The 14,857-nt window shown below is 33.4% G+C and overlaps 1 protein-coding gene across 1 annotated transcript; it reads right to left on the bottom strand.

The window, feature by feature from the left end:
* Positions 1-62: 62 nt before the first annotated feature.
* On the bottom strand, positions 63-14,785 carry LOC115440502 (protein FAM160B1). Its single transcript, XM_030164842.2, has 13 exons — positions 14,565-14,785; positions 14,077-14,217; positions 11,544-11,765; positions 10,846-11,253; positions 9,355-9,548; positions 8,660-8,765; positions 8,120-8,282; positions 7,715-7,836; positions 7,229-7,386; positions 6,692-6,814; positions 3,652-3,742; positions 2,768-3,309; positions 63-2,487 (listed from the first exon to the last, which is right to left on the bottom strand). Exons 1-13 carry the CDS (start codon positions 14,607-14,609, stop codon positions 2,358-2,360), a joined length of 2,445 nt encoding a protein of 814 aa, XP_030020702.1. The 5' UTR covers positions 14,610-14,785; the 3' UTR covers positions 63-2,357.
* Between the last annotated feature and the right edge of the window lie 72 nt (positions 14,786-14,857).

Genomic DNA, 14,857 nt, shown 5'->3' with positions numbered 1-14,857 from the left:
TTACATTATTATTAAATTTAGAAGAGACAGGAGGAGACATTTATAATAAAGAAAACAACACATTTTACAAACATTTATATTCCAACAACACAAATTATATGCGATAAAATTATAAAGTGATTTATAACATGCATGATTTGTGCAGAAATAAAATAGCAACACCCACATATCAATCATTATTCGTATAAAACTTCTATCGGAATGTTAGAAATTCATTAATTTCTTTGTATTAACAACAAATAAATTATGTAAATTCGATAATCTGATGCTTTCATATTATCCTTATTACATTAATAGATTATAAAAAAATAGGACAATCGAATATTAAACCACTGGGACATTTAAAAATACCTAAATTAGAGGTAAAACAAACCCAAAATATATCTAGCAAAATCAAACAAGTCTGTATTTTTACTTGTAAAAGGTGCTTTGAATAAAACAATCGAATCATATGGACGTATATGAAAGCAACAGAACTAAAATTACCAGTTTCGACTAGAATATATTGCCTCTATTTGCTGCTAAGGACTTTTGTCTCTGTACAACAGCTCTACTAAATATTACCAGTATTCGGTAGAAAATGCATTATATCTAAAGCATTAGCTCTATGATTATATTAATTTAAAATACACGGAGATTTTACACAATAAAAATGTACCATACGACAAATAAAGATATTAAATTTAATGAACATAGTTAAAAAAATAATATTTTTGCAATCAGGTTTCTTGAGAAAATATTTCAAAATTTAGTGTTCATAAGCATTATGTATGTCTTTTATATTAAAAAGATAATTATGGACGAAAATAATAAGTACTAAAAGCTCCAATCGTCATTTACATGTTTCAGCTGTGATTTATGCTCAAAATCAGTAAGAATCGATAAAATCATTCGATGAAAACATACAATACTTGTTAAACCGATTATTTACCAAAATCGATTTTTATTCGAGTTTGAAAATCAACATTGTCTTCGTCGGCAAATAAAATACTAAACTAGGACGTGTAGTTAATAAATGAAAAACATCTTTGTACCGAACACTACAGGCAGTGCAACTGACTTAGCACCCAATCGTTTGATCAACTAAGTTGACAAAAATATATAACGACAATGTCTTATATCATAGTGCCCACTTCCATCACAAAATCACTCGACTCCATCAAATCCTTACCAACCCCACATTTTTATTATAAACACATTTCTTATCTTCCATAGATACAATACAATAAAATTCGGGACCGACGTTCACAGGTATTTTTATATTACACACAAAGCGATTGCTTATCAATAATTTTACATCGATGTATGTTTGCTACATTCGAAATACTCATAACCATGAATTGCAATGCTATTTACATAAATACCAAAGAGTGCGCATTACATGATCTAATAAATAACACACAATATATCGATTTATAAGAAACAAAAATTGAGAAATTAATATCGATTTTAAGCTAATATATCGATATCTGCAGCACAGCAGCACTACATCACTAACTAAGCTAATGGGATTCGCTACGATATTCTACAAGTTACATTACTATATTGCATTTATATATCGAAGGTTGAAAAGCTAATTGACTTAAGCGCCATTTTTTTTTCGATTTTTTTTAACTGGGTAAAAAAAAAACAAAAAAATTTATGATTGTAAATATGTATGAAACTCAACGTCACAAAAAAATGTCGTTTAAGTAATGTAACTTTTCAACCGCCGATATGCACCTAATACTGTGCTTACAGCATCGATTTATAAATCAACATTATATAGGTACGTAAGCATAAATTTAAGCAGTTTTAATTACGGTATATAAATATGTGGAGTTACTTTTCATGAATCTTAAGTTTTTATTAGCCAAGTAGTCGACTAACAACTTGATCGAGTTGCAAACTGTATTGCGTTTTTGAATAAATAGTAATACAAAATGACTTCAATAACTTGTTTATGCCTTAATGACCTGTAAGCGATCACAACATCGCCTATATGTGTGAAAGAGAACGCTATATGGTCCTCGCTTACTATTCATTTTTATAATTGTACGATTTTCGTATGAACTCTACATCCAAGTTGTATACAGTATGTTGCAAAAAGAAGGACCAAATATTTTACATTAGAATATTTTGTCGCTTACCGGTACGGGTGAAAATAGCCTATCTTCAAACTTTTCGTAATAGAACTGCTTAAGTATCAAAAGCTATGAATGAAAGCAGATATTTATGCAGCTTTTTATGTAAATTTCATAATCCTATACCACAACACTGGTTTGCAAATTTTTCACCTAAACCCGTAAGTTACAAAACACCCTTTATGTGTCGTTAACAATGGACCCACTTTTCCATCACCCTGTATCGCTGCGGATTCAATAGTTGCACCCGTACGCTCGCATCACGTTGAACGCGTGTTGCCATTTCACGAAGGCGATCGCTGCCAGCTCCTTGCAGAACTCTTCTAACACGATGAGACTCTCTACTAGTTGGTTGTGTTCGCCGCTGCAAGATAAATAGCCATTATATATATTTTAATATTAATTCTAACGCAAAGAGCTATTCCATAATCAATGATATAATTGGAGAAGAAATAGAACATAGGAACCTCTTATTAGACAAATAATAAAAGGCTTAGCACTTAAGGAGGCCAAATAATAAACACGTATTTGTATTTTTTCCACGCGCGTGAATTAACGATTTTGTTAAACACAAACTCCGCAAGTTTTGCGGCTCTACATAGCTCAAGCCAAACTATAACGTGTTGTATTGTGTTAAAACTTACATTTCATCATAACTTGGATCCTCGCACATAAGCTGCAATCGCGTTCCCTCTATCAACCTCTTATAATTCCTCAAACGCGGTATCTCCATGGTCAACTTCCTCGCTAACTCCTGCAATGTTTTGTACAACGTTTGCGTTTTCTTCGCGGTTGGCAGCATTGGGTTCAATAGAAACTCATGTAAATTCGGATGCGGCAGTAATGCCAACTTTGAAATAATAGACGTCAAATGCAAATTCACTTGGTAAGGCTGTGAAGGCATCGCAGCTAACAATCTGAAGAGCATTCTCAAAAACGGTCCAACATCGAATTCGTCTTCTGTTGCTTGTGGGGTGAAGTCTCCACTTCGATAGACCAATTTTTGCGTGAATCTCGATTTATCGTATTTATCGATATCGCTAGTGTTGGGATGGGTGTCGAAAACGTCGTCCAAGTGAATATCAGCTTCGGGTCGGCTATCGTAGCTGTGAGTGGAGCTCGCAGTGTTGTCGATCCAATTCGCTTTCGTCGGCCAGTTATAAGTCGACGTTAGGTCGAGCCAAAACTGGAATGTTTTAAGATATTTATATAATCGACCTACTGATGACGTAATTTGAAGGTTAAGTACACTTTTATTGAATTAAAAATTAATCACCAATTTGAAGTTAATGTTGTATATAACTTTTACACCAACATTTAATATTATTATATGACTATGAATATAAATACGCTTAATATATTAAAGTCATAATGGTAAGCCAGATATCCAATAGCTTTCCTTGTAGGCAAGCAAATATTTAACTTATATTTCATATGGTAGCTTAATTATCGACATCGATAATATGAATCGATCTCTAATCCAGAATTAATGTCTATTATTTTTAGTACATCAGGATGAACGATATACCTGGTAGTGCCTGGTAGCGTCGTGTATGTAATGTTCGTAGTCGGCTCCCACAGGATCTGAGAGGATCGCGCGCGGCAGCAACAACAGGAAGCTGGGAACCAACCGCCCACAAATAAAACCACAACGTTCATCCAAACTGTTTAATGCGTACTACAAAAATAATCTCTTACACAACACATCACAGATCGTACAACAATCACTTAAAATTGTAACATAAATGAGCAATTAAATGTGGCGCCAGTTCTGAAAGCGATATCGAAGTGATTTTTTTGAACTTGGTTTTAATTTTAGGGTTTTTATCTGTATACAGTAGTGACATTTGTAAGAATATTTATTTATTGCTGATACAACTTTAAAAGAGTTAAACATGTTCAGTTAGAAAAGAAGAATAGATACTTGACATACTTTTAAAGATAGGTACAAGAGTAAGGAAATATATTTTAGTTTAGATAAAAATAAAAATCCTTACAATCATGATTTACGTTCAAAATCAGTTAATGTAAGTTTTAAATATAATGTTACGCGTTAAAAATTTGTTGCTAAGTTTAAAATGATATTTTTATATCGCTTCCAGAAATGGCCCCATCGTCATATTTGTAGCATTCTATGGCATTCATTAATTATTAAAATTATCCGAAATGGCAATCGAAAAAATATCCAAAAACATAATACACAAGGTAAAATTTTCATAAAACTATCCTCCTCTGTTACAAACTTTAATTTCGATCCCAATGATATATCGAACTTATATTCAATTTTGTGCTTTTTTCAGATCGATTTGAGATTGAAATTCCGATGGCATTCCGGATATATATTATATTTACAAGTATTATATAGTTTGTACACAATATTGGGGCAACTCTGAACTAACGCATTTTAGAAACGTATTAATTTAGTTATTAATAAATAGATTACTTACTTTTAAATTTTCATTAATCTTTAAAATAATATAACCCAAAAAAAAACTTTTCTATAAGAATTTTAAACATATGCAATAAAAAAAATAAAAAAATATAATATCTACACAAAAATTCCTGCATAAAAAATAACACTATCAATAGTTACCACTTTTTGTGGTAAACATAAAAATATCGATAAAAATTTCTTTACCTAGCAGTGGGACATACCTCAGGCTCTAGTATCGACATATCTCAGGCCCGATTATCGATAAAAAAAAGTCCAAAGTCACCCCACATACTGAACATTTCACTTAAAATAATTAAATGTATATTATGGCTTTAAATGGCTATTTATTTCTAACTTGTCTTGCGAATCTTTTCAGACATCGTAAAAATACTCGATACAACCATTAACTCAAATAGGACTTAAAAAAGCTTTATCGCCATTTTCAAACAACGATCCCAATAACTTCTATATATCTGTATTTTTTTTAAATCCTTCGCAAAATTAACCAATCAAAACAAAGTTTTGACATGCTTATAAATTACTTGTTATGATTGGTCTATTCACGGGATCGGATCGAAGATTAAGATTGAGATCGTTTATTGAAAACATCCGTAAATCATGTCCTGTCTATCTCGAAGCATCCATATTCAAATGCCTATTGATCTTGGTAATACAAAAGATATGTAATCCATAAAAATATATCTGTATACTTTGTCTGATATCGCAAAACAATATAGTTCATCGCCAAGTTGGCGTTTCGGCAATTTTAACACTTCCTTTATGACTAAAATCCGAGCTAATTTGAACTTGAGTTTAGACTTTATATACCATGTACTAAAAAAAAGGTTTTATACGACTGTAATAGTTATTAAGTGTTTTGTCTTATCTTTTTGAGCGATGTTTGATGAGACAATGTTATCTACATCCTCGGGACACATTAAGATTAATACTCACAGCCATAACCGGAGTAAATATGGGGTAAGATACTGCTCTAAATCAAAATGGACACTAAAATTCTAAATGTCACTTGTTAAACTGTTATAAATAGTAAATTTACCTACGGCTTCGTCTCAATTAATGCAATAATATCACTACTATGTTTGACATTAATGTGACCCGATCATGATAGGGTTTATTAGTAAAACCGTGTAAGTTAGTACTTTTATCCACAAGGTCATGTTAACCGGGAGTACAAGGGGTGCAAGGCACCCTGGGACAGGACGCAAGGGGCGGAAGCCGACCATCTGCCAAAAAAGGTCGCCATAAAAAGGAATGAACAATATTTGTCTGACCCTATCGAAAAGGAAACATATTATTTTTTGATAGCTTTACGCACCGCGGAGTCTAATATAGTCAAGACGGTCCTGTTAAGGCATTATTTTAAAATAGTATATCGTGTGTACGTAAATTGCCGAAACGCCAACATAGTGAATACACTATACACATGTAGTGTGAATCACGTAGTGTCGGCGGGGGTTGAGCTCTCATTGGCCATTATCTCTTCGATGCGAACTTTGAGCTGCTCTAGCCGGCTAAAATGTAAAGCGACTGTTATTTCTCTTATTAGCAAGCTTAAGCTTAGTGTATTTAGGCTTAGTTAGCTTAGCGTTGATGAAAGTTTAAATTGTATTATATGTTTTACTACCGAGTGGTTTGATATTTCTTTAAATCGATCTATTCGAATTAATTATCGGAAAATCAATTTCATCGATTAAAATATATTCTCCTACATTCAGCTAGATTTCACCGAATATGGTATTAATATTTATAATAACTTGTGAGAAGTGTTTGTAACTGATAAAACAGCTTATTTGATTTTCGATGGTGATCAAATATAATCGATTGATATATTTATTTAAAAAAAAAACAAGTTATAAATTACTATTCACCACAGCTAACACAGTAAATGTGTAATAACCTTAACGTGTATAGCCAAGCGAAGCGTTTACAACCGGCAAACAACTGGAGCACAAAACCACATAGTGTGGGGTAGTTATATACACTACGAAATTTTAATTAATTTATTAATTAACACAATCTCATAATTACCCTATATATATACATGAGATATACCTGGTATATTGATAGTGTGCTCAAGTTGTTTGTAGGTTATCATGTTTAGTGTAGTACGGACCTGTTGATGACGCGGTGTATGGCGCTGGCGGCGTCGGCGGTGTCGTCCACGCCTTCCTGGTTGAGGATCTCGTGGATCTGACCGTTCACTTGGTCCTCGTGTTTGAGCTGCATCATCGCTTCCCTGGAACAGTGTTCAAAGAGATTGCAATAATATTACGCGTTGGTTAGTTATCGATAAAATAATATTTAAACAGGTCGGCATACTCTATTTTATTTTTATGTTATCCTATTTCAAATAAAAAATATATAGAATAAGTATCTGAACATTAGCTCATTTATCATCTTCTGCATCGGCAGTATAAAAAATGTGATTTTTTTGGGCTTGCATAAATATCGACGATGGAGATTTTGCTCAATACGTTAATAAATAATTATAAAAGAGCATAAACTGAGTTAAACATAAAGCTAAATAAAATATACAACATTTTTATGAAATTCAAATCGGCCAATGAAATTGCCGAAAATGATTGTTTTGTCATATACTAAATTTTACTTTTACAAAATAGTAAAAATAATAATATAAAAGTTGCTATACCTATTTCTCTCCCTTTCTCGCCACAGCGGCAGGTCATTGAGTCTGTCCCGCTCGCTCACATCATTTTCGGGCGCTTGCGGGGCGAAATACCCGCGAGAAGAGACGCGCGACAACACTAGCCGGTTGATGCTGTGCTCCGTGCCTTTCTCTAATATATTCTAAAAACAACATAATTCATAGATTAAAAATGTATCATAAACGGTATGTCAATACCTAACTCATTATTTTAGTTTCATTGATATCTCTGTATACAGAAAAATGTACACCAATAATAAGTTAATTTATTTACAATCGATATGTTTACATATCAATCGATTAAAACTTTAAATCTGAATAATCGATTTATTAAAAAAGGCATATTATACGTTAAAATCTAAAGCTATATTTTAGGCAGATGCCTAAAGTAGAGTAGATACTTTACTTAAAATATAAATAAGTAATAAATCACAACTTTTTTTATTATTTTAATAGAATAATACTGCTCACCTCAAAGAACCTCAGCGTTTCGAGCGTGAGGTCGTGGTTGTCCGTGAGGCAGTTGTTGATGAGGGTAAGCAGCAGAGGCCACTCGGAGACCTCACCCTCACCCACCAACCAGTTAGAGAACTCTGCAATGTCGAACTTTAAACATTGTATTTAGGAACTGTAAAAAATTCAGGATCGCGTGAGTGGATGATAAATAATCGCCATTATTCACATATTACGTTTTAAGAGAAGTCATTGATACATGACGTTGATTTGTCTTGACACTAATCAATATTTAGAAATATCGATAGTATTAATAAAGTCACTATCAATTACCATAGAGTTAACAAACGCATGAGTATGACAAGGTATTGTAGACTTTCGCACGTTTTCTATATTATCGAACATTGAACAGAATGAACTCACCATTGATAAGATCTGGTGAGTCGACCATCTTCAAGCACTTGCTGAGTATAGAGGTGACCACCACGGCGTGGTGCAAGTCCGTCACTCCAGTCTCCGCGGTGGCTTCCAGAAAGTTCTGACGGAACGTGCGGGATAAATGCGCCGCTATCGCTGGGTGGCATTCCTGGAAAATACGTATCGATATCGCTTTTACATTACAGTAGTTGAATTTTAATTATGTTTATATTTTAAGACAGACATTTACAGATTACAATTTTGATGTTGGTCTATTCAAGATTACGGTTATAATTAATGAATTAGTTAAATAAACTGTTATACTTATATATAAAAAAAATATATAGATACTTTTTATTTCTTTTACTAATACGAGGCTAATACGGGTCAATTGTAATAACATACATTTTTATTTATTATTACACAGTCTTTAATTTATGTATTTTTCTTAGTCTAGGTAGTGCTAGGTATCTTTGGAGGCGATATAACAATTTGGACTCCACTACGGCTTAATGTTGGGATAAAGTATATCGAATTTCCACATACCTTCAATAAAGTATCACAGTAGTCCAGCCAGGAGAAGAAGCTAGTCAGTTCTCTGTACCCGTGGAATTTGTTGTAGAATTTGTCGCCGTAGTCTTGTGCCACATATCTGAAACAATGCTTTGTATACTATTTAATTTCAAAATATACAAGGTGGAAACGCAAGGTCTTCAGTATGAATATTAGGTCACGTAAAGCAAGATATGGTGCTTCTAACATGATTTTCCCGAGAATAGGCGTTTGGGAAAAAACTAAAGCAAATACTTTATAATTACATTGGTGTGGTATGGAAGGTGTAATAAAATACAGCAAAATGATAACCAAAGAACCTAAAGTCGAGGAAAGCCTTGAGAGAGTATTTTAACTTGATTTACACAGAATTATACTGGCAGATGTTTGGTTGTAAAAACTAAACAAAATATTTTTAATGCACTAAAGATTCTGTTACTGACACCTTATTGCATTTGGATCAGAAGAGGTAGAAGACACGAGAATATCAGGACAAACAAAAAAAAAAGACAGATGAGACAGAAAAATTAGTAACAATAATTCGTGACATAAAATGTATTTTGAGAAGTATTTAAGAACATAATAACAAATAACATCTCTTGACGACACTATCTGGACCACACTTATCATCAGGTACAGTTTGGTCACTGCCATTCCCCATATAAAAAAAAATAGTCCAACATACTCACGCCCAGGTAATGTTGAGGTGTTCCACATCATTGGGGTCCACGTTCGCTGGCACGCATTTGAACTTGGCAGCTAACTTCTCGACTATGATCTCGCATGCTGGACTGCAGTTGGTGACCAGGTTGGCTATATCTTCCTCGGGTAATGAAGACACTATCATTATACCCTCGCACGCGCGGAGTACTACTTGGTTGTCCTGGAATATTAGGTTTTTTAATTGTAGCAGCTCTGGATACAGGGCTTTTGAGCTAGTATTATATTTTTAATATTTGTGGATTAGAGTCGATTCATTTATTTAAAAATGTTTTTTCTTTTTAGAATATTATTTGTAATCAGAATCTAAAAATATTTTTCTTTTAACATATTGTGTTTGTATTTAGAATCTGATACTGTGACTGATATGATGACATCTTGAGACAAATAAATCGCTTAGTTCGCTAATCCGATTGCATTCATAATCGCATTAAAATTTTTAAATTCCAATTAGGATCATGAAAGGTGGCACAAAGATAAAATGGTATTCTGATAATATTACTTCTCATTGCATATGCTATCAGTGTTGATATAATGATAAACACAAATCAAGTATTGCTGTTACACCTATCAGTTAATTTATCTTATCAGTTAACCTAATTGCCTTAGAAATCAGTGATTTAATTAGATTTCATAAATTACTATACCATATTCATAAAAAGTAAAATGTATTAAAATATAACCACTTTTTAACTATATTGCATTTGAGATAGAAACTTGCAAAAACCTTTTTGAAATAAGTTACTATTTGCTAACATTTAGTGGCATAATTGACTAAATTGGGTAGAGATAAATATAATTACAGTTCATTATGTATAGTACAGGCTATACTGCTGTAGCAAAAGAGGATAAACTACAGATTTACCATATTTCACTGTCAAAACTTAGAATGCCGCTACTATAAAATATAACATTAGTTATTTTCAATATCACCGGAAACAATTTTTGGTAAAATACCGCCAATTGACGTGATTTAGCATGATAATTTATTATCGAAAGATAAAAATGCGTTCAGAATATCCGGCGGACTATCACAAACAGTTTTGCTGGTGGTAGGATATATTTTATATCCGCCCGGATAGCGACCACTGTACACAAGGTGTTAAAACCCGCCATAGTGGCCTACGTCAGTGCGTCGCGTTCCGGGATCAGCCTGTGTATATCCGATTCCAACATGCCGACATAATTGTGTCGACTGTCGAGGGGTAATCATCTCTCGTCAGTCGACATTCTATTGGACCCCACTCCACTTACCATCAGGTGTGGTGGAATCATTTTGCCATGCCTGAATAAAAAAGAAACACAAATATCTCCTCAAAATTATAAAGTCAAATTATATTTTATGTTTGTGTGGAATGCTTTTAATTCATCCACAGTCTTCTATACGTTTACATATTATTTATATTGTGACCTATAAATTTAAAATAAGCAATAACACAAACATCGATATCAATACTCACAGCACTATTCAAATACGACAGCAACAAATCGATCAGCAGAAACTTATCATTGTCGTCGTACACCGTCTTCTGGCTCCTACAGGATGCATTATCATCAGAACTGCCCACTGTCGCATTACTGTCACCATTCGACCGAACTATCGACACACTAGTCAACGGATTAGTCGGCAACTCGACTTCGAACAACGGATTCTTTTTCGGAGTTTGCACTTTAGCTTTTATCGGGATGAGTTTTTGTATATCTTCAGGTATGCTCAGTAATGTGGCTTTGTCTTCTACGAATGGTGTGGTGAAAATGTTGGCAAGGCCTGGCTCCTTGCGTACGAGCCCGCATAATGTTAGCAATAATTCCACTTCTTCTTTCTCTGTTGGTGACGCTGGACTTTCGTTGCATTGGATTAGCATGCGCTGTGAAATATTTTTCAATGTAACAATTATGATTAATACATTTTGGAGAGACGATTAGACTTGAGTTAATTTAGAAATAACTTTAAGTTCAATCAGTGAAGGTTTCTAGATTTTTTAGTATGACAGGATAATTCAAACGAGTATCTTCTCTGTTGCTTGCTTGTATTTATCAAAGTTACTTCCAAATTCCAGTAGCAGTATTTTATAATACAATCAACCGAATACTATCTCTCAAACTTTTCTATTTTTCAATGAAAGGTTCAAGATCACACTTATCCCCACTAACCAACCTGCAGTGGTTTATAGACGTGCGCATTATTGACGCACGGCTGCCTGGTCCGTCGCAGCATGGCGGTGGCGGTGGTGAGGGCCAGCGCCCTGGCGCCGGGCGGCCGGTCCGCAGCCGCGATCGCCGTCATCGCATCCAGCATGCATATAGAACGCTGCACCACTGCTTCTAGACATGGTCCCACTGTACCGCCTTGTTGCTCCTTCTCCTCATCTACTAGAAGCTGAAAGTATATGAAAGTGTAATAGATAGATGACAAATTAGAAGCTGAAAGTATATGAAGGTGTTGGGTAGATGTGAAATATTAATGCTGTTTGTGGAAAACATTCCTTATGGTGGAATGCGAATAAAAAAATGTTCATACAAAAAGTTAAAGATTTATTATAAAATTAACATGTAATCCTAATTATGGATTATCTGCATTTTAAGCTTATCTGAATTCACAACTCTGTGATAATAAATAAAACAAAAAAAAATATTTATACTAATACATGCAAATTTACAAACACATTTCTCGCGGCTTCGCCCGCGTAATAATGTTTTCCGGGATAAAAGTCCCGGTATATATTTTGACGAGATAGAAAGTACCTTTTGTCCTTTCCAGGGTCTCAAACTATCTCCATACCAAATTTCAGAAAATTCTGTAGGTTAGTTTTGGAGTTTATCATGTTCAGACAGGCAGACATATGCAGCGGGGGCCTTTGTTTTATTATATTATTTAGAACTTTTTAAAAGGAACAATTCTGGCATACATGCTTGTTGTATAACTTTAACAGTTTACGCAGCGCACGCAACCGATGCTCTTATAAAGAATTCCGATGAAAAGAAACTCTTATAAAGAAACCGATGCTCTTATTTGCCCGTTTTTGCACCATTTTTCGTTTGTGCTCAACTCCTATTGCTCATAGCATGATGTTATATAGTCTTATATAGCCTTCCTTGATAAATGGGCTATTGTAACAGTAAAAGATTGTTTCAATTCGAGCCAGTTCTTGAGATAAATGCACACAAACAAACTCTTCAGCTTTATAATAGTATAGATATAGATAATAAATCAATGATAATAATTCCCACACTAAGTTAAATGTTACCACCAACTGATTTACATTTGTGATTTAGATGTTTTTGTGAAATTTCTTCAATCTATATTCCACAACCAAGGGTATTTAAGTGTGTCATTTTATTAATAATCATTGATCTAGAACAAGTAATAGGTCTATGTAAATGAGAAAGGGAATAAAGACCTTTTGTACCTAGCAGTTGTCATTCAATATTGTACTCTATTTATGAATACAATAAAGTACTTTTAAACATGTGAATGTTAGTGATGTTTGTTTATAATGCATAAATGTTGCTGAAATGAATTTGGACACAATAATAGGCTTTAAAGCTAAACGCTCAAATTCTGGACCAATGCTTATATAAATTTTATTCTGGGAATACGATCAGACTCATTAAAACTATGTACAAAACCTAGTATATTACATTAATATTAACACATTAACATAGCAGATTACTGAGTTTAATCATTGGGGTCAACAAAGTATTCATTATGTAGATTTTAATAACATATCTGAAGTTTTATGTAAATAAAGTAATCTGAGGTGAAAGTTAATTACTACAATTGCACCGTAATTTATCTTCATATTTTATACTAGAAAAGTCTCCCATTCCTATTTTTTGCCGAGATGGATTGCATTTTATTACCAACAATTTAATATTTTGTCCAAAAAATGTAAAGGCCATACTATTCTTAACTATATGCATTATATAAAAACATAAAGTTAATCTTTCAATTTTAAGGTTTAACATATTATCAGTGGCTCCATCAACAGTTATTTGGAGTGGTGCTATGGGGTTAGCATACAACTGGTTTGCATACACTGATTTCTTATATTTAAGCCAATGCTAGAAATTAAAATTAAAACATTTTTTGGATATTGTCATGGTTTTTATATTTTTAATTTTCTCCCAACGCTTTGAAGACTTTGCTGCCTTACTGCTTGCGGGGGGACTGAAGTGTTTATCATCTGCAAAGTACAGCTGCTTTTGGAAAGAAACCTATCTAATACTGACTGACTTACTTCTGTTAACCAAACACAACTGCAGGACAACACATTGGCTGATAGTTCATTGTTTGGTGCTGCACTCAATGTATGTAGCTTAAAGATTACCTCATTTTACTCATGGATCTTATTAGATTATGTAATATAAATAAGTAGCAACTAAGTTACAGTGAGTTCACCCTAATTTCAATATTTACATTTAAAAGTTGATAGTTATGCAAAACCACATAACATCTAAGCATAAATAATGTTGGAAATATATTAACATTACTAGAACATACAGGTATACATATGATTCAGAAAAAACATCCTTAATTATTTTTTATAATTTCACATTAATAACTGTATATTTTAATATGAATACTTTTTGTATATCTAAGGTATTTGCATTTACTTTTGAAAGACTGATTATTGTTTGTTTATAAGTAAATGGTAGATTTATCTGTGTGGAAATTAATATTCACATACTTGCAACATTTGGTGAAAGTGGTGCGGTATCCTTGTTTCTTCAATGTGCACCTTGTTACTGTCCTCATAGTTCTGATAGAAGTTCAGTATCATCTTCCAATGGTACTCAAAGTCCTCCAGCCTTGTAGCTGGAGGCGCCAGCTACGAAAAAACACAATAATATAAAATACTGCTTACATAATACTGTTTCTAATAACTTATTTTTTTATATGTATCATAGATGTATTTTCGACCAAAAGAGGCGCATATACCTACAACATTCCAAATTGAAATACTGTTTTTACGTGTAGCAGGCAACAACAATGTACATAAATACAGATTGCTGAATGTAAACAACATTAATCAGGTTAACACCACTGAAGGTACAATGATACGTTGGCTATTATTAGTAGACAACAAAGCAACGAGCGACATTGTTTTCCATATTACCAAGGCAATACGTTATTTATTACCAGACTTATTATACGCAAAATATGGTCAGAACTTACAACGTCCGCAGCGGTCTGGAGAACATCAGAGAATCGGCTTAGCATATTGGCGGATTACATTCACGCTACGGCAATCATGATACACATACTAATGTGAAATTGTAGATTAATCCAAGGCCATGCTTACAGGGAAAACAATAAATGGCTTTAGTGGTAATTTATCACGGCACAATACTGTAAAATTAAACAGAAGTCAGAAATGTCACTGTCATTATCTTGTCATTTTACACTTGTCAAACTCTGAACTAGTGTTGTTCAATAGATTCAATCTTAGGATTCAATTTTCTTAGAAT

Source organism: Manduca sexta, chromosome 6 (genome assembly GCF_014839805.1).
Source record: "Manduca sexta isolate Smith_Timp_Sample1 chromosome 6, JHU_Msex_v1.0, whole genome shotgun sequence".
Lineage (NCBI taxonomy): Eukaryota > Metazoa > Arthropoda > Insecta > Lepidoptera > Sphingidae > Manduca > Manduca sexta.
Note: the sequence above shows the minus strand (reverse complement) of the source record. Positions and strands in the feature narration are given on the sequence as shown.

Excerpts from the sequence above, each read along its gene's own strand:
- LOC115440502 (XM_030164842.2), bottom strand. The coding sequence starts at position 14,609 with ATGCTAAGCCGATTCTCTGATGTTCTCCAGACCGCTGCGGACGTT. Across the intron at positions 9,549-10,845 it reads TGTCGTATTTGAATAGTGCT|GACAACCAAGTAGTACTCCG; the intron begins GTGAGTATTGAT and ends CTAATATTCCAG. Across the intron at positions 6,815-7,228 it reads CGAGAAAGGGAGAGAAATAG|GGAAGCGATGATGCAGCTCA; the intron begins GTATAGCAACTT and ends ACACTGTTCCAG.